The sequence below is a fragment of the Artemia sp. Qi Xiang Cuo genome, chromosome 20 (genome assembly GCF_049724085.1).
Source record: "Artemia sp. Qi Xiang Cuo chromosome 20, ASM4972408v1, whole genome shotgun sequence".
Classification (NCBI taxonomy): Eukaryota; Metazoa; Arthropoda; class Branchiopoda; order Anostraca; family Artemiidae; genus Artemia; species Artemia sp. Qi Xiang Cuo.
This window is the reverse complement of record NC_142813.1, coordinates 17,828,318-17,849,692: the sequence shown is the minus strand read 5'-3', so window position 1 is coordinate 17,849,692 and position 21,375 is coordinate 17,828,318. Positions and strand designations below refer to the sequence as shown.

Sequence of the window (21,375 nt, the reverse complement as noted above, 5' to 3'; positions counted from 1 at the left end):
AATTATGCTGTAGATATTTCCCAAAATTACAATTGAAAAAGGAACGTCTTATTTTAGTGCTTTTAAAGGATAAGCAGGAAGGGGAAATTGAATTTACGACAGAATTTCTTAATTCAACTGAACTTGTTGATTTGCATCCCTATGTCTTGGAACTAAAGAATAAGACTATCAGTATGCCAATACGTATTTTTAGATATTTCAGAGGGTATAGGCATTGTAACATTCCTGGTTGTTGCTGAATTACACCCAGCCTTTGCTCTTGCAAGTTTTTTTCTATTATTGTAATTCTAGATCTGATATTCTACCTGAAATTTTAATTTTTACTCTTAATAAGCCCTTTTCATTGTTCTCCGAGTTCACTTTTGGTTAATATAGGTTTGTTGATTGAATGTGATAAATCAACCTTAGAATATGTTTTAAAGAACTAAATTTTGGAGAAGTTGTATAGACGGCAAAGCTGTTACTTAGAACTTTGTGGGACTAAAAATAAGGGTTTGTAGAAAATGCTGGGAGGGGAGCCTTGAATAGTAAACTTTTGAAGCGACTAGGTTTTCATTAGTGTAATATCGTATAATATTTTAATTAACTTCGATCTTGAAACTTTTCTTAATGTCCATCCAGCGTTGCTTGTCTAACTATTTATAAGTGTTTTCTATCAATATAATTGTAGGTCTGGTAGATTAGCTGAAAAGTTTTCTGAAGAGTTTCCTGGGTGCTCTTTTATCAAGGTACTAAGTGAGTATGCACTTCCAGTGAGTATTGGGGAAAAAAGAACTCCTTTCCAAACACAAGAAGAGGAGGTAAGAGCTAACAACTTTTCACTTTGTGGCCTCTGTTTTTACCGAAAACTGAAAAAAATAGAATTTGGAGAAAAAAGATCTCTGATAGTTAACCGTGACTCTTGTCAAATGTTCCGAGACGAACAGCTATGCATCATTCTTTAAAACTGGTGGAAAAAGCAACATACGTCCTTGCAATAAACTGTTTGGAAAATTCTGTTGACTGTTTTGTTTGTACCAATTGACAGACAAAAACTATTAACTACTTTAAGTAAAATTTTCTTACAGTTGAAACATTGTTTCAGAAAGCTGTTGGCGGATTTTTAGTAGGAAATTGAAAAATGCTAATAGGCGATTTTTGTTTTTATAGTGTTCTGTTGCTTTTTTATTTTTAATGTTCAAGTCTGAAAAAAGGAATAGAATTCATGCCATTTAGATAGCTTGTGCTATAGTTTTATTGACAATTCTGTTGACAGTTTTGTTTGTACCAATTGACAGAGAATCACTATTAACTACTTTAAGTAAAATTTTCTTACAGTTGAAACATTGTTTGAGAAAGCTGTTTGAAATACCTGTTAAAATTGAAGCTCATTTTATATTACTTATATCATTTTATATATTATATATTGTTATTTATATCAGTATCAATTCATATCATTTATATTATTACTTGTGTGTTTTTTTGGCTATTACTGTTTATTTAGTTTCTGCTTGTTTTGCGTTTGAATTTTGACAGGTTTTTATTTCTGCTGGTGTTAACTCTAAATTGGTCTCTATTTTTAGTTGAAAACTTCTTCGTAAAGTTTTTTTTTTAATTATTTTTTTTCGTGTTGATTGCAAAAAGTTTCAAGTTTATAAAATTCTTTATTTCAAAATCAAGCCTTTTTTTTCAACATCAAATGTTCATCAAAGTATCACATCTAGTATCAAAGTAAAAAAAATGGGTCTGTGTCAACCTTGGAGTTCTTATTATGTGATGTTTGAACTATTTTTAACAAAATGGCTGTCTAAAGATTTTTATCGGATGAGTCGGGGGGAAAAGGACACAGGGGGGGGGGTCTAATTGCCCTTCGATCTCTTTTGACTCTTTAAAAGTGAACTAGAACTTTCCATTCTAGAACTTCAATCAAATGAGCCCTCTCTGAAGTTTATACGAGCATCTTTTCTATAAGAACCATATATGCCCCCATGGCATAATTTACAATACCTATCCCCGGGCTCTGGGAGGTTGTGTCGATCCCCGAGTTTTAATATCTGATGTTTGAACTATTTTTAACAAAATTGTCACCTCAAATTTTTATCGGATGGGTTTGTGGGAAAAGGCGTGGAGGGGGAGGAGCTAGTTGCCCACCGATCTCTTTTGACTGTAAGAAAGAGAACTAGAACTTGTAGTTTCCAATTAAATGACCCCTCTCTGAAGTTTATACGAGCATCCCTTTCATAAGAACCATATACGCCCCCTGGACATAACTAACAATGCCTGTCCCCCAGGCCCAGGGGGGTTGTGTTGACAGCGGAGTTTTTGTTATTTGACCTTTGAACTATTTAAAAAAAAATGGCTATCTCAAAATTTTAATCGGATGGGTTTTGGGAAAAAAGATGTTGGGGGGGGGCTAGTTGCTCTTTGATGTCTTTTGACTATTAATAACTGAACTAGAGCTTTCAATTTCCAATCAAATGAGTCCTCTCTGAAGTTTATACGAGCATCCCTTCCATAAAAACTATATATTTATTTTATTTTATTTATTTATTTATTTATTACCCGTCAAAAAAAGGTACAAAAGACGGAGTATCACTAAAAGAGAAAAAAACACACACAAAAAATAAATTACAACACATTACACATAATCGAACAAATTACAAAGACGAGAAACAAAAACTCAATTTTACACTACACTGCGGTTATGTCAGAAATTTTACATTTTAAACTCCCAAGTACTGAAGAAACATAAGCAATATGATTGATAACTTCAATTCAACTAACCTAACCTACAGCAAAATACTTGATAACTTCAATTCATTATCAATGGACTCATTCAACAAGTCAAAATATGATACGAGACGGTAAAAAGACTAAATATGATAAGAGATATGCAAATAAAATTAAATGGACAGGGAGTTACTGCATTAGCTAACGGTACCAAGGGTGGGAAGATACTTTCTCGTTGTACCGTTTAATTTGTTCAATTATAGCTACCGTTGGGTCCGCAATTTTAAAATTTTTAACCAGGCGCGAATTTCTTGTCCACGGCGGGAGCCGTAACAAAAACTTCCCATACTTAAAAAAACGCGGATCTGACCTTTCTTTTCTCTGGCTCGGGAAAAATTCTTCAAAACAGGCTTAGATACAGGAAATGGGAAGGAAATACTGCGTTATAAAGTCGAGCAAGAAATAAATGTTTGAAACGAATTTTAGATGCGACTACTCTACTGTAAGCAAAGCCAGGCGTTTACTGAGATGATCAATAAGAAGGGAGCGGTTAGTTTTGAGATCTTTTCCAATTGGTAAACCAAGGTAAATAATTTTCGAGACAGGGGCTACAGACAGTTCTCCCAGCCTCAGAGACGAGACCTCTTCTTGGCGCCAGTTGAACAGAAGAATAGCCAACTTCTGCGGGTTAAATTCAAGGCCAATGTGACTGTAATTTGATTGTAGTGTGGAGAAGGTGGTCTCTGTACCTGCAACTGTGCGGCTAGTGTTCAGAATGTCATCGGCGTAAGATATCATTGTAACGTCTATGCCACGAGCTATGTATGTTGTCTCATTAGTAGACTGTGGTTCAATAATACAGTTATTAAAGGCACAATGAGATGTGACTGATCCTTGTCGAGCACCCTTTTTTTACTGGGACCACAGGATTCCCTCGGTAGGACAGCATCACGTCTGGTGTATATTCAGTGAGGGATCGACCATGACCAGGAAGTAGGAGTTCAGCCTGTAGGTGGTCTTAAATATCTTTAATGGGTAGTACGATGACCTTCTGTACACCTCTCTTTCCTATATCCAGAATGAGTTGGTCATGGAAAAGTGAGTCATAGGCACGGCAGACGTCATGTAGACCTATAACAATGGACTCTTTTGATTCATCAGCGTCAATCAAGACTGAAGCCTAAGAAGAAATGGCGTGGCCGCAACCAAGACCCCTCTGAAACCTAAACTGGGAAAGAGGAGTCCAACATTTTTCCTGGTTTTAATCAATGACCAAAAGTTCGAAGATTTTGTAAAGCTTTGGTACTGCTGTGATCGGTCTGAACGAAGCACATTCCGAAGTACTGTTTCATTTCTTCAGGGCTGGCCTAAGCGATCCAGTACTGAATGCCGATGGTACGAGTCCAGTAGTGAAGATCATCTGAAAGAGAAGAGTTAGGTACCCCATGAAAGTTGGGCTGCAATGGCTAAGGTGAAGGGCGGATACACGGTCAATGCCAGTCGACTTCTTCTTTTTCAACCGTCGGACCGCGGACGCAACCTGTGATTGGGTAACTATAAAATCTGTATCTGGAATTGAAGAGAGGAGGGATGAAAGCTTTTCTTGAACATAAATGTTAAGATCATGTTTTGGGGCTGAAAACTCATCAAGGTAATAGTTTATCCATGTTAAAGATGGGATATCTGGCTCGGGACCCGCTGACTCCTTCCCGCTGACTCCATATGCCCCCCGGGCATAACTTACAACACCTATCCCGGCCCCTGAAGAATTGTGTCGACCCCCGAGTTTTCGTTGTATGATCTTTGAACCATTTTTAAAGAAATTACTCTCTCAAAGTTCTTATCGGATGTGTTTGAGGAAAATAGGGCGTGGAGGGGGATAATTGCACTCCAATCTCTTTTGACTCTTAAAAAATTAACTAGAACTTTCAATTTCAAATCAAATGAGCCTTCTCCGAAGTTTATAGGAGTATCTCTTTCATAAGAACCATATATACCCCCAGAGCATTACTTACAACGCCTGCCCCCGGGCCCTGGGGGGTTGAGGCGACACAGGAGTATTTATTATCCGATCTTTGAACTGTTTTTAACAAAATAGACATCTCGAAATTTAAAGCGGATGGGTTTTGGGGGAAAAGAGCGTGGGGGGGGGCTAGTTGCCCTCCGATCTGTTAACTATAAAAAACTGACCTAGAACTTTCAATTTCCAATCAAATGAGCCCTCTATGAAATTTGTACGAGCATCCTTTTCATAAGAACCATATATGCCCCCAGGGCATAAATTAGAACGTCTGCCCCCTGGCCATGGGGTTTATGTCGACAGCGGAGTTTCTGTTATATGATTTTTGAACTATTTTTAACAAAATGGGTATATCAATATTTGAATCGTATGCATTTGGGAAAAAAGGGCGTGGGGGGGGGATAGTTGCCCTCCGATCACTTTCGACCTTGTCAAATAATAATTGTATTTAGATAATTTCGGAGACCACACTGCCTTTCCATGACGATAAATAAATAAAGTTCAAATAGGGATCAAATCCTTTTAATAGAAAGTGATTTTCCAAAGCAGTGATAAAATTTCACAAAAAATACTAGATATTTCAGTCACATAAGCAGTGACCGTCATCAGTAGTAAAACTGAATTTGATCCTTATTTGAACTTTTATTTATTTAAGAATTAGATTCGCAGTCCATCCCCTAAATCCAGTCAAGTTCTACCTATTGATTCAGTCCGTTAAGTCCTAACTTATTTGTTTTTCTAAACATAAGTGCAGTGATTCATTTGGAAGGGAGGGATTTTTCAAAATTCTAGGAATTTCTATTGAAAAAAGTGAAGAAAAAAACACAAGTTTTTATCCTCGCCCCTCTATATTTTGAAAAATCTATGCATCAACTACTTTTCCCCGGCTGAAGTCATTTAATCGGAAACACATTTTAGAGTTTTTCAAATCTCCTGTAAAATTTATGCATGTAACATACCACCTTTTGGAATGGCACGGCAGAAATCACCACAGCGACTGCATAAAAAATGAATTGGAGCATTACCCGATTTGAGCTGTTGGTTACAATCACTACAAATGGTTGATTCATTACAAATTGTTGATATCATTACAAATTTCTCAATAATAGCAGCAAATTTTCTTAACTTGCTCCACTCTGATCAAATGGGCATAATGACCGTCAAGCGTGTGATAAAGTAAATAACTTATACTTTCTTCATTTTATGTTGTTGATCGTTGAGATTTTTTACTTTTCTTATTTTTTAGTATCAAATGAAAGTTCAAAATCAAAATACTTCTATTCACATTCAAAGACACTGACACAAAGGAAGGAAGGAATTTTTTATTCTTAAAAAAACAAAAAACAAAAATGATTCAAGCTCAATAAAAGTGATAATGAGCAGCTCTCTTAGGTTCTAGTTTTAGGTTCAGTCTCTGGCTTCAAGTTCTTGAATTGTATGAAATGACGATTAACCTTCTTACCTTAAAGGACACCCTAGACGGTCAATCATTTTGATCAAAAGCTTCTGTCAATCAATTGATTAAAGTATGATTGACCATCTAGGAACCTGTTTGACGCTTGAGTCAAGCTATGACAGTGATCGATAGAAAAATTGAATGACTCAATCGGTTCCTAGACGGTCAATCATGCTTTAATCAATTGATTGACGGAAGATTTTGATCAAAATGATTGACCGTCTAAGGTGTCCTTAAGTTCCACTGGCAGATACAATATTAATGAAAATTAAATGCTTTTAGTTTCTGGGGTGCTTATAAATAGGGTGCTTAAAAATCTGGGGTGTATATAAGCAAGTGTTAATGCTCTCTGATAAGTTTTAGGTGTAGGATCGTACAAATTGCTTTTGTCACAAAATTGTGTGAAACATTCTTATAGATTTTGAAAAAAAATAAGTATTAAAATAACAGAGAATAACAGATATCCTTGTTGTTGAAATATTCTTTTAAGCTTTATGAACCTGAGTAACAAAATGAGTAGAATCTCGTCAAAATAAAACAGCAGCAAAACTAATGAAAAAGATTATAGAAAAAAAGGTGCTTTTCGCGTTGTGATTTATTATCAAATATTCACCCACAGTATTTGTGCAGACTATGTATTATTTAAATTTTAATCACATGTCTATACTGCGGGGTTGGGGCTTTGGCTAAAATTAACTTTTAGTCTAATTTGCAATATATCGCCATAGGTTTTAGTGTCAACATCGCTTTTAGGGTTTTGAAAAATTTGGCCCCCCTTCCCAAAAAAAAAAATACCCGAGTATCCTCCCCCCTTAACAAATTCATGCATACATAAATGCAAACGGTTTAGACCTTAGAGGGCATTGTTTCAGGAAACTAATTGAACAAGGGGTAAGACAAAGCTGTTATTTTTTACAAGAAAAGATTTATTATAAGATTTGTACAATGAAAAAGAATGATGTGCCCAGGAATATTCAAAATGCTCCATAAAATTGAAATTCAGTGAAAGATAGAACTTTTTCCTATAATTGGAAATTTATTACGATTAAGTTTGAGGTGTAACTGCTCATCATCTTTTTTTAGGGACATGTATTGATTTTGGATGGTCATTCAATTATTTGGATGGACGGTCTAAATAACTGATTTCTAAATAACGGATGGTCCAAATTATTCGATTTGGATGGTCAGACAAATTAAAGCTTATGTTTCCTATGCAATCTTTAGTGTGTTGTTTTTCTGCTTTCCTACGGTTTTGATATAACAATAAAAAACAGCATTTTTATTGCCATTCCATCGCTGAGATTCAGCTCTACCCATCTGCCGAATTACATTTACAAAATTTGGTGTATATTATTTTTCAAATTGAAAATAAGTTGAATAATGGTTGGAAATTCAAAGGGATAATTTTCCTAATTTTTAAGCAAGTTTGGGTCCTTCCCCAGGAAAAAGTGTTTGTAATATCATAATTCTCGTTCGCTGAATGGACAGATTTGAGACTAGTGAATCCAATGATATAAGTATATTGTTCTTTTGGTGCAAGTTACAACTGCGGGTTGGTCACAAAATTGCTTGTTTTAGAGGGATTACGAATCTTAATCATATTTTACAACACTTATTTTTGTCAATTTAGTCTGAAATGCTGGAGATGATTTCGTGGTCACTGAAGCAGCGGATCTTGATGCAGAACACACCTATGTAGCTCTAATTATACCCCAAGATCTGCGGGTTGGTCAGAAAAACTACGGGCTGGTCACAAAATTGCTTGTTTTAGAGGGAGTATATACCTTGATCATATTTTATAACACTTATTTTGTGTCAATTTAGTCTGAAATGCTGGAGATGATTTTATGGTTACTGAAGCAGCGGATCTTAATGCAGATCACACCTATGTAGCTCTAATTAAACCCCAAGATCTGCGGGTTGGTCACAAAATTGCTTGTTTTAAAGGGAGTATGTACCTTAATCATATTTTATAACACTTATTTTTGTCAATTTAGTCTGAAATGCTGGAGATGATTTTGTGGTTACTTAAGCAGCGGATCTTGATGCAGATTCACACATATGTAGCTCTAATTATACCCCAAGATCATCTAACTGCTAGAAGAAAATTCGACTCACTAGAACTGCGACCGGATTCACGGACTCCGAGTGAAAGCGATAGATTTTCTAGTAAGTTTTTCGGGTTAAAGTTAACTTTAATTACCTTATAGAATATGTATATTACCCTGTCTGTGCAGTGAGGGGGGAAATAAAAAAATTACATATTGACTTTCTTTCTTCCGAACCGTAATTAGGTAATTAAAAATGAGTTCGATTTTACGAGGACATAACAACAAAAGGCCAAACGAACTGGAAAAGCATTAAATATGTTTTTCAATAATTCGCTTATCCGCGATTGAATCTGAATCTATGTTTTGAATTAAAATCAAGTAGTTGCGGGCATCAAACCTTGGCTAATTTTAGAAAAAGCCAAGACAGATAGTACGATTGAGTGAGAGGCAAATCTGGCATAAGCCCCTTTTAAGAGTGTCCCTTCTGAACTTGGTTCATTGAAAGAACTTCAAAACCTATGGAACGAGTAAACTAGATCAACCAATTCAGCGTGAAACTTGTCAAAAAATTCTTTATTTCTCAAAATCGTGTTTTTCCTCTTATTGCACTAATGGGGCAATTTACTCTGGTATTCAGTGTTATCTACGTAGATAAGAACATGGCCACAGGTGTTTGTTGGTTTAATATAACCCTCTACCAAACATAATTACGATACGCCTTTACAAATTTTCTAGTATTTTCAGATTATTTGTAAACCAGGAACGGCTTTTTTTTTAATTAAAGTGTTTGATCCTTACTACTCTCTAGACGTTTTTAAATTCCTTGACTACTCAAATATCCGTGATTAATCTCCCGAGCCCAAAGAAGCTATACTTTTGACCATGGGTATTTGAGCGATGCCATCTATCTTGCCAATTTACGACGCGTCTTATTTTGTTATAAAATTTAGATTGTTTGTTTGTTTAAAAACTAATGGGCGTGTCTTACATTTTCATTATTTTAGAGGAGAGCGAATATAATAACATTTTATTGAATAGAGTTGTTTGCTCAAAGACATAAATGTAAAGTAAATTTATAAAACCCGCCGTGGCGATATAGCATTCTCACTAGTACTTACTTAGTTGCACCGGAATCAGGACACAAGCTGAGTGGCAGTTCTCCCTGGTGCGAGGATGGTGCTGAAGGTTGAATTCCACTGTGTCCGACCTTGGGTCTGTGGTTTGTCTATTTCCAGTCAATCAGGCATGACGAAAGAAACCTTCAGTTGGCTCTAAGTCGATCTTGACAGTGCTCATCCATGTCTTGGTTTGTCCGGCTCGACGCTTTTTCCTTTCTGAAGATGGCTCGATCTATTCCCAATTGATTCCGTGATCTCACATTGCCTTTGCTGTGCTTTTTAGGACAAAGTCCATAAAAATGGTCCGAAGAAATGAGGATAGGACGCAACCCTTCTTAACTCCTGATTTAATACGAAACCAGCTACTAACTTCATTTTAACCTTAGCAATCTTATTCTCGTACATTCACTAATAACTTTAATGCACGTTTGTGGTATATAATACAAAGACAGAACCTTCGCTAAAGCTCTTCTATCAGCTGAATCGAACGCTTGCTCATAATCTTTAAAACTTTTTCGTTAGTTAAGAGGAAACTTACACTGCCAGCTGTGAAGTTTTTAGTAGCAGCGAATGCTGAATTTAAAAAAATAAACATGGATGAAAAATCAGTAAAAAAAAAAGCTAAAAATATATAGCACTAAACAATATTTGCACTAAAAGCTTTTCGTTAAAGGTGTAGTTGTGTTAGGGAATCAACAATTTGCTAATGCTTGACCTTTACAGACGAAAAGCTTTGTCAAATTAAAAAAAAATAGTTTTGCTTAGGATTTTCACGGTTCAGCGCGGCAACACTGGCAAGAAGGAAGTAGGCCTACTGCTCTAAAAACTTCATATTGATAAGACTAAAACAAAATCATAGAAAGTCGTGATTTTTAGGCCTGAATAGACCTAAGTAGGGTCCAAGGGGTATTTTGATTTTTTTGGCACTTTAGAAGATGCACTAAATATTTTATTTCCGTTCTAATGTGCCTTCTTCCATTATTTTACGGCCAGTAGTTCAAAACAGTCATCGATGGTGAAAAAAGAGGGGACACATATTGCTTTCCAAGCAAAAATGTGATGTTTCCAATTTTTTTTTTTAGATTGGAGACTGTAAACCTGATAAGGGTGTTCAAGTATGACGATTTCAATGGTTTGTCAGGCTCCTTTAGGAAGTTTTCTAAAGAAGAATTTGGAAGTAGAAAGAAAAGTTTTTTTGAATTTCTGGCTATTATGGACTGTGGTTAGCTCTTCAACTGGCTGCGGCTATCGCTACAACCATAATAGTTGCAAATAAAGAACCGAAAATTGTACTTACTAAAAGAAAGTTTTTAATCGGTATCTATAACGAAGAAAAAATAACAATATTTTTTAATATTTTGATCAAGATAGTTGCAGCTTCCTTTTATGAAGCACTGGAAACTTCGATCGAATTGAATCTGCCAGTGGGGTGCTAATCAAATCAGTGGGGTGCCAATCAGTGGCACCAGTGACAATCAGTGGGGACCATCAGTGGGATGAACATATCGGCGTGGATCGAATTGAATCTACCAGTGGGGTGCCAATCAAATCAGTGGGGTGCCAATCAGTGGTACCAGTGGCAATCAGTGGGGACCATCAGTGGGAAAACATATCGGCGTGGATCGAATTGAATCTACCAGTGGGGTGCCAATCAAATCAGTGTGGTGCCAATCAGTGGCACCAGTGGCAATCAGTGGGGACCATCAGTGGGAAAACATATCGGCGCGGATCGAATTGAATCTGCCAGTGGGGTGCTAATCAAATCAGGGGGGTGCCAATCAGTGGCACCAGTGGCAATCAGTGGGGACCATCAGTGGGAAAACATATCGGCGTGGATCGAACTGAATCTACCAGTGGGGTGCCAATCACAACAAAAGACCGAGTGTTGAAATCATGGACCAAAGATCTAAAGTTTACTAAACTTTCAAAATATGTAAGGTACTCATTATTTTGTAACCTAAAAATAGATGAAAGAGTAAAATTGCTCATCCTTGAAATTCCCTGATCCAGTTTCCCGCAGACCTGGTAAAAGGTCACAATAGATGGAAGTCAACCATGCAGGGTCTTCTGGGTGCTGGGTGAGGCGTTTATGTCTGTTCCCACAACAAGCACAAGTAAGCAGGTAAGCGACCTGAGAAAGAATCCTGTGGCTTCAATGTTTTCAACGGCCACTTTGTATAGAAAACTTCCTCGTAGAAGTTTGAAAAGGGGCTCATTCATTGGAAATTGAAAGTTTTAGTGCCATTTTTAAAGGGCAAGCAGTCTCAGTCCCGTGCCTTTTTTTGTTCCAATGTACTTTTGTATCCTTACATCGTACCCAATCAAACTTTTTGTGTAATGAGTCTGTTTAAATTATTCAAAACGTTTTATGTGTGTTCTTTTGGGCTTAGCAAAGCCATAGTCCCCAGAGTCTCTGGGGGACATGGATCCCAGTTATGTAAACCACCCATCGTCAGCAGGTAAGATCTAGTAGAAGAGGTTGGCATGATAGGCCTTGGTTGTCTGATTAGACCAACTGGGCTTTTGGAAGGGATGTGTTAACCAACGACGTTAAATCTTAATTTCACCGTGTGGGGGAACACATTTGGGGATATGTTCCTGAATTTGATTATCTTTAAGGAAAATTAATTATTTGTTATAATTTATATTCCTTGACAACCGAAATTAAAAAAAAAAACTAATAATTTGTATTAGCACTTGTGCAAAACAGACTATAATTTTAACCCCTCTTGTGTATTATAAGCATTTAGGGTCTAAATCTGTTGTTATCTGCTATTTTAGGCTGTAAGTAATAACAAATAATTTATGATCATTGCTGGTAATTGAGTTCTGGACAATCTCTTCGATTAGCAGAAAAGTCAAAATTTGTATAAAAAGATTTGTTGGTCTAATATATTCTCAGTTAAAATTCACATCTGCCCTTTAGGCAGGTCTTGCATTTCAAAGTTTTATTTTCAGAGCAGGTCTTGCTTTCCGCTATGAGATTTTCCACGCTGTTTAGTGCCTGAACATAATGTTCTGGCTATAACCATAGGATCAAGGATATAAGTAACGATGATCTAACCATCACGAAAGGGCATAACCGGTACATGGTGTCCGAAACCACACTAATGATTTGTAAGATTAGCAATTTAACACATGAATTTTGCAGAAAATATTTTGTAATTTATATATTCTTAGTTAAAGTACGTACCTTCTGTATTTCGAGCAGGTCCTGTATTTCAGAGTCCGAACTCACTGTGATTTTGCACACGCTGCCAGGTGCCTGAATATATGATGTAGCTATAACCATAGGATGAAGGATATAAGTAAAGATGATCTAACCGTCACAAAAGGGCCTAACCGGTACTTGGTGTCCGAATACATTATTGATTAGCAGTTTAACACATGACATTTTCAGAAAATGTTTGCTAATTTTATATATTCTTAGTTAAAAGTACGTGCCCACTGTATTTCAGGCAGGTCCTGTATTTCAGAGTTCGAACTCACTGTGAGTTTGCATACGGTGCCAGGTGCCTGAATATATGTTCTTACTATAAGGCAGAGGACCAAGGGTATAAGTAAGGATGATCTAACCGTCACAAAAGGGCATAACCGGTACTTGGTGTCCGAAAACACACTATTGAATTGCAAGATTAGCAATTTAACACATGAATTTTGCTGAAAATGTTTGTTATCTTATTTATTCTTAGTTAAAGTACGTACCTAGTGTATTTCAGGCAGGTACTGTATTTCAGAGTTCGAGCTCACTGTGATTTTGCACACGGTGCCAGATGCCTGAATATATTTTCTGGCTATAAGCAGAGGGTCAAGGGTATAAGTAGAGATGACCTAACCGGTACAAAATGAAATAACCACTATATGGTATCAGGGAGTGCATTATTGGCTAGCAATTTAATCCAAATAGTTTACAAAAATGGTCTGTTGGTCGACTTTCTTAACTCGCTATTTCTCCAGTTGGTGTGAAACTCCCATAGCATTTTCCTATTTTCTGTTCAGAGTGTTTCTTGCACTGCATGAATATAGTCTAAAAAACTGTGTTTACCTTTGTTTTTGCAGATGACAGTGATGAGGTGGCTTCAAGTTTGACTACAAGTGGAATTGCCGACAATATATTACCAAGCTCACTTTCTTCTGTAGAAAGGTTAGCGATTCTTAAAGTTCCTCGTGCTTCAGATCCAGAAGATTTAAAATTGTTTGCCAAGTAAGTAGCAGGCAAACTGTGTAAGCATAGGCATATCAATTTATAATAGGCTACGGATAGCGTTTGTTTTCTTAAGCTTCTGGCGCTTCTGCTTCCGTTCCACCAGTAAAGTGTTTGAAGTAGTTGATACAGATGAAAAATGGGTAATCTGTTCTGATTATTTTCAGAAAAATTTCTTACAGCCTCAAATTTGTTTTCATGGCAGGCTATTTTAAAAAAAAATGTGTGTGAATTAAGATATGGGGGCGGGGAGAGATCTCTCTTTCTTTATTAATTTTATGAAGACACTTTATTTTACTATTCAATCCCACATCATGCCTACAAATAGGGGGTGATAGGGGGAGAGGTGTCCCATTATTATTTCCATACTGGTTTAAAATACCCTTCGGAGAGAAATTGAAAATAGCCTCCTAAAGATGGATATTGTATTTCTTGATTATTTAATTTCAATTTTATTTTTGACTTATTACCTAATTTACCTTTATTTACCCTAAACTTTCTCTGAAATTTTACTATGGGCAAGCTTTTTTAATAGCAAAAGGACATGTGAATTAAGATATGGGGGTATATCTCTATGAACTGCTTTAGCACTTATTTGGACACACTGTCCCGCCGTTTGTAAATAGTTGAAAATAAAGAAATATATAAATTACAGGAAAACTTTCCATCAAGACAATAAAATTGTCTTGGTATTAAATCAAAGTTTTATTATGAATATATTTCCGTATTTTCATTTTATGTATGTATAAAAACGGCTTAGACATCCTTGAAGATTGGAAGTTAGTGCACTTATTGTATATATGTTTTTGGTATGATAAGACCCAAGTTTTCAAATACACCTTAGAAATGAAGTCTATGAAATGGAATTGGCCGAATAACTCCAGTAAGTAAAAACAAAAAGAAAGAAAATCAATGGACATTTCACCTCTATCTACATCCAAGGAAATTTATCACGAAAAGAGCAACTAAATAAAAAAATGGAAAAATGAACCATATAACACAAACTCTTAAGGTTTATGTTACCTATGCAAGTTTTGGTATGTTATTTTTTTTTAAGTCAAGATGACGATTTTGCTGATTTGATAGCTGAAATTTAGCTTTATCCATTTACTGAATTAGATTTTTGAAATTTGATTTGTTTTGTTTTTTTTAAATCTAAAAGTCTGTAGATTACCAAAATTTGCGAAAATGGAAATTTTTCCTTTTATTCAGGAAGTTTAAATCATTCTCAAAGAAAAGGTCTTACCAATATAATATTTTTGGCTTGGTGAATGGATAGATGTGAAATTAATACATTAGATGTTATAAGTCTCTTGTCCTTTTGGCAAAAGCTACGGCTGTAGGCTTGTCTAAAAAGAAATATATTTCTGAGACAAGGGCGCATTCAGAATTTTTCTTCGACGGCGGGTCGCAATAAAAACTTTAAAGAACGCATCGAAAATTTTTTATATGCATTTTTGTTATGTTTTACGAGTCGGAAAAACATTTTGAGGGAGGGGGTTCAAAGGCTCAAGCCCCTTGCTCCCCCCCCCTCACTATGGATACGGCCTTGTTCAGAGGGATCATAATGAAAACATATCGGTGTGGAAATATTAATGCCAAAAGGTGACTAATAATACAAATCACTAAAATTCACCATAATTGAGAATACATCATAAAAACCATTTCTTCTTATGACTAGTGTAATTTTGATTGCAGAATTTTCGTGTAAAGATTGAAAAAGCAGCAAATCTTCTTTTACGACTAAAAGATAATATTTAAATATAAAAAAAGCAATAAATAAGCAGGCAAATTCCAGAGAAGCCGTGCGTGGGCGGAGGAGCAATAAATATGGGATATCACCCATTTGTAAATCTTCTTGAGTAATTCATCCAAGTTAAAAACGTTAATAACAAATCAAAAAACTGTATGCATGTGTATCCCTATAGGTGAAGGTGCTCAACTCTTTTGTTCACGTTGGTAGATAAAGGGAAAGACTCGAACTCAAAAAAGTGCTCGACGTTCCTCCCTTCTGAAAAGACACAAACATTTTTGTATTTAGGCTGACGCTTTGGAACACATATATAATAAGAGACCTATCTCCGAGCATAGGCTCAGAGAGCAGAATTTTCGAAAATTCTTATAAGGGCAGGGATCTGGCCCCTGCTGGTAGTTTGTCTTTATCACCATTTTTCAACTTTTTGGAAGATGGAGGTGCTTTAGTGACCATTTTTAGAACTATTTATTCTAGGAACTTTCTCCTGTCTACAGTTATAATGGCATGTATCATCATTTTTAGGTTACTTCCGTATTTTCATGGTGCACATCCTTTGGAGGAGATCATGTTTCGGGAAAACATTCGTAGATCTCAAGTGTTCCAGCTTTTGGACAAATTTAGAAGTGTTTTAATATTATTTCAGCATGAGGATACTGCCACTTCGATGTTTTATCGAAACTTTAACGGTCATGCCCTTTTTTAAGGTAAATAATGTCTTCTATTTATATATATATATATATATATATATATATTTCTTTGAAGTTGGTCACTTTCGATTGTATTTCCTGTTTGTTACAGGTCTGCCTTATGCCTGTCATAAAGTCTGAGGTCTGTCTCATAAGAAAAACATTCTCTCAAAAATCCCCAAGGACGTTTTTTATTGGTCTTATAAATTGCCATTTGGGCCTTACAAGTCAAATTTTCGTCTATAAGACTTTTCGTTGGATTAAGACGAAGATTTTATTCCAATGTGGCCCTTCAGAATTTTCTTGTTCACACTTTGGGTTGAGAAATACAATTTGTTGTACCCCTTAATTTTCCTGCAGGTTGTAACTATGTGTTAAACTAATAGTCTAGTTTGGAAAAAAAAAACGCTAAAAAAGTCAAACTTGTAGAAAAGCTAATTTTATATTACAAGTTTTTAACTTTTTCAGGGGTTAAGATGCTACATGTAGTTTGCCAGCAGATTCTATAAACTTTAAACAAATATCCGAGAGTCCGTCGACAGATATGGGGTCTTTATTTTTGTGCCATGGAAGCAAATGCAGCAAAAAACAGGAAACCAGAAATCATATGAAATAACAAAATTGATGAACAATGGAATAAAGTCAAGAAAGAGCCAAAAACCGAGTATAATTTAGTAATAGACATTTTATTTGTATTTGAACGATTTAGGAATAGCTTAATCGAATTTTCTTCTTGTAATCATCGATATCGAGAGTCCAAAAAGATTTTAGTGTTTACTAACATTTATTTCCAGCCACCGATAAGAAGAAACTGATAGGAATAGAAAAAGATCCGTCAACTAGAGGAGTCATAATATTACTACAAAATAGAGAAATTTCAAAGAAATAGAAATAGAGAAAGAAATAGAAAAGTTGAATTTAAAGAAATAGATAAGCTCATTTAAAAGAAATAGAGAAAGTTGAATCATGCAAGGTGTAGATGCTACAATTGAAACAAACAGAGAAACCCAATTTTTATTCGGAATGATCGAAAGTAAATCGTCCGCATAAGCGAGATAAGAAAATTTTGCGAATTTAAAATGCAAACAGATGGGATAAAAGAAAGAGCAGACGATATAAAAAAATTAATGATGGAAGGTGAAGGGCCCGTCCTTGCCAGACCCCACGCCGTACTAGAATTATACCTTTGTAAATTGTTACATTCGTTTTTTTCTACAAAACAAAACGTCAAAAAATGAATACCAGTATATTTAAGAGCAAAAATTATTGAAATATTAATAATGTGAATAAAAAAGGGAAAATAGTAAAAAGGGAATGGGTAATTGTGTCGAAGACTCAAGATAGATCCAAGACAATCGGATTTAGCGGAACAGACAACGTAGCATATGCTTCGCAGATGTTTGGACTGATAATAGTCAGACTTATATTGTAACTAAAATCTATAACATTGTCTATAATTTAATCTATCCTTTTAGTCTGTCATCGCTTCTGTTCTATTAATCTATGTTTTATCCTGTTCTATTATCTACTATCTGCATAGAAATCACAATTGTCAAGTCTAAAATTATTTCCTCAAGAGGTACCAAATACCTCCAAATAAAGTTTAAACCACATAAGTGGGGTCACTGTTTTTTTATTAAAGCTTGCCAGGTTTAAATTTTAGGTACGAAGACGGTTGTGTTTTGGAGAGAAGAAAAAGTACCAAGGAGAGTAAGGAATAGCTCAACTTGTTTAAGGAAGACATATTCTATCAGTGAAGTGATTATGGTATCAAAAAATAATTTTACTGTTATGATTAACGTTTTAAATGGTATGTTTTTATTTTTGAACTTTTGTAAAAAGGAGTAACGGAGTAATAAATATGCGTCATATTATGGCACAGAAAAGAGAAACTCCCTCACTTATTTAGAGAAAAAATAACTTTTCTATCGTAAACCTTCCTTTGAAAGTATTCACAACTTCCGTGAGAATTGCAGAAACGAATTTCTGTTTTCCTTTCAACAATTTCGACTTTTCTCCTAGTTTGAAGAAGTGTAAGAAAACTTCAAAAAGTCGTAAAAAAACTATAGTGAATTTGATCTCTTGCATCAAAGTAATTTACTTGTTGCTACTACCACGATTATTGTATTTAGTCAGGCTAATGGTATTTAATGAAACTTCCAGAGAATGTTTAGGGGGAGTTTTAACTGAATCAAAACAAATTACACGCATGCACGTTTTAAAAAGGGCACAGAAGCAACATCTTAGGAAAGGATTAGAGCATTAAGTAGAAACTTCAAGGGCAGGCTTAGGGGAATGTTGAACTAATATATATATATATATATATATATATATATATATATATATATATATATATATATATATATATATATATATATTATATATATATATATATATATATATATATATATATATATATATATATATATATATATATATATATATATATATATATATATATGTATATATATATATATATACATAATATTTTTACATTGTTTGTACATTCCATTAAAGACATTGTTCAAAACTGCATGCAAGGGGAGAGGGGATAAACTGGGACAATTTTTTCTCTGAACCATTCGACCCCCTCCTCTTCCCAATCACACTGAAAAATAATTATTAAACAGCGTAAAAAAAAAAAAAATAATGGGTTTAGTGTTATGATCTGCTTTCACGCTTAAGCATGAATATTTGGACTAAAGATCATTTTTATGCTAATTCTATTAAAATTTTATGGACGGGTTTAACCAGTTTATTCTACGGTTTAGTGTCGGGTTTTCGCCATGCTAGATTGCTTTGACGGGTGGTGAGCGAATATCTAACCTTTCAAGCCTGACCTTCAAATTTCTCGATTTTTTTTCTATTTTGAATGACTTCATTTTCTCAAGAAGGCTAACAAGGACTTTTATTTTGTTATTTAAATGTCATCTATTTTTATTAGCCTATAACGCGGAAGTATTTGAAATTTGTCAGCTATTATAACGAAGTTTTCCGGTCTAGTTTTTACGCTGTTCAGATTCTAAAACCTTGTCCATTCATGCAAATGCAGTTTGAAGGAATTACAAGAGTTAAAACCCCATCAAAGGTTCATTCCCCATCCTTTAGTATTCAAAGACACGCCAATTTAGCGAAAGTAAATATTGATGAACTTTTTCTAATAGGTCTACTTTTTTTTATCAGCGGTCGGTAGCTCGATAACGGCAAAAGATAGAAGTTCGAAACTAACATGGGGATGGTGAAACGGAAGCTTGCAAAGTTTTTATTAATTTTGGTAAAGCTTGTTGGGAAATAAGACATAGTGTCCTGGATATGCCGTTTGGGATGAGAGCCCGACGTTAAATTTTTTTTTGGGGGGGATGGGTTGAAACAAAGACGGTTCAGGTCTAGTAACCAGGACATATAACAGAAGAGGCTGCAAGATCTCGACCAAACATGATAGAAAGTAAGTTTCCTCGTTGTATATATTAGGGTTAAAACAAAATCCAACCTCTTTAAGGTGGGAGGAGTTTTATATTCTTGTTCTTGGAATAATTACGAAAAAGGGCTGCCAGATATAAATAAAACTTTTTGGGAAGTAAGAGAAAGTGTCCCATTTGGACTTTTGGGGTGTCTGAACATAACCATCCGTGGGGGTGGGGGAGAAGGATCCTAAATACGTCTTTAGAATATCTACCAGAAAAGTTGGTCGGATCTCAGTCCAACTCTGTAAAAAAAAAGTGCGAGCCAGTGCCCTAGTTGTACCTTTTTGAGATCTCCCTATATGCTCGACGCAACCCATGAACTCTTGTCGTCAGTTCTTTTACCGGAAAGGGTTATCAGATCTAAATGAAGCTTGGTGGAAAGTAAGAGCAAGAGTCCTAGCCATATTTTATTGGAAATCGATATCTGATCTGATTTTCATAGGAGAAGGAGATCATCGGAATCGATTTCATCTAAACTATAACGAGAAGGCTTGGCGATACCAGCCTAACTTAGTCAGAAGCAACATTTTATGTGCTATTGCTGCCTTTTGAAGTCAGGGAATTCTTCAAGATCAATTACTTGGAAAGAAGGGTAGCTCTTGTTGTTTTGACATCTTTCAGAAAAGTTTATGCAACCTCAACATAACCCAGTGTTGAGTAAAAGATAGGGCCCCCATTTTTGAGAGAGAAAAAGGTTTTATTAAAAAAAATACAACACATGAACAACATAACCCGAATTTTATTGAACTTGTATGTGTAAACATACACTTTTAAAAAACTCTAAATCCAACTTTCTGACCCCCCATACTGATACCCCCCCCCCCAAAAAAAAGTACAAAAAATAGTAATAAGAAAATAAATAAATAAAAATAAACGAAATAAATTAATTTCTAATAATTTCACGACCTAATTGGATACCGAAGACACAAAACTAAAAATCATTCATTCTATTCTACCTCCTCGTCACCCTCCCAAAAAAAGTGTCACAATCACTTGAGAGAAAATTCGCCCAGCAAGGATTAAAACTCATATGTAGACAAACACTGTCCTTTTAATTTACTGCGAAATTCATTTAGCTCATCAATTGTTGAAATTACCTGCGTTAATGGTTCCCATACCCGAGGGCCAACATGTCTTATGGAAAAAACAGATCGCTGTGTAATAACCTGAGGTCGCCGAACTAGTGTTGATGTTCTAGTCGAGTAATTATGAAAATTAACACCACTTGTAAACATTTCCCTAAAACACTCAGGTAATAACGCGTGAGTATATTTAAACATAAAAAGAGCATTATAAAAACGGAATAATCCAGCCATCTGCAATATATTTACTTGATTATATCTATGTCTAACAGACATATTATGATTATCTCCAGTTAAAACACGTAGGGCATTATTTTGTAAACTTCTAAGGGGACGAAGGTGCATTAAAAACGTGCTTGACCACACAAGACAACCATATAGAAGGTATGGGTGAACAAAAGAAAAATAAAGCAATCTCATAATGTCTTTCGGAAAAAAGTACTTCAGTTTCCTCATCATCCCAACATTTCTAGCGACTTTGCCACTAACAGATTAAATGTGTTCTTTGAAGTTCAGGCACTCATCAACAATCACCCCTAGATACTTTGTCGAAACTTCCCGAGGCAGAATATTTTCACCTAACTGTATTTTTTCAATCCAAGGGTAGTAGTTGCTACTTCTCCCATACATTACGAAATGGGATCTTGCATGGTATAGCTGAAGTCTGTTAACCCTCATCAATTTCTCAATGTTTAACATGCCAGTCTGAAGATTCTGTATAAGCATTTCCCCGGTTTTTGCAGCAACAGTTAGATGCGTGTCATCAGCGAAATAAGGCAAAATAGATTTTGATGCTCCAGTATCACGACATTTTAAATCAAAAGAAAGT

The 21,375-nt window shown here is 35.3% G+C and overlaps 1 protein-coding gene across 3 annotated transcripts in view; it reads left to right on the top strand.

The window, feature by feature from the left end:
* Nprl3 (GATOR complex protein Nprl3) overlaps positions 1 to 17,885 on the top strand; it is a 61,535-nt gene extending 43,650 nt beyond the window's left edge. The window contains exons 10-14 of one of the 3 annotated variants that reach the window (XM_089105748.1): positions 671 to 800; positions 8,183 to 8,354; positions 13,414 to 13,498; positions 15,837 to 16,018; positions 17,664 to 17,885. In XM_089105748.1, the coding sequence (XP_088961874.1) occupies positions 671 to 800; positions 8,183 to 8,354; positions 13,414 to 13,498; positions 15,837 to 16,017 (568 nt within the window). In that variant the 3' untranslated portion in view covers position 16,018; positions 17,664 to 17,885. Of the gene's footprint in view, positions 1 to 670; positions 801 to 8,182; positions 8,355 to 13,413; positions 13,559 to 15,836; positions 16,019 to 17,650 lie in introns of all 3 variants that reach the window. The other 2 variants (XM_089105747.1, XM_089105746.1) reach the window with 2 other exon arrangements.
* The last annotated feature ends 3,490 nt before the right edge of the window (positions 17,886 to 21,375 follow it).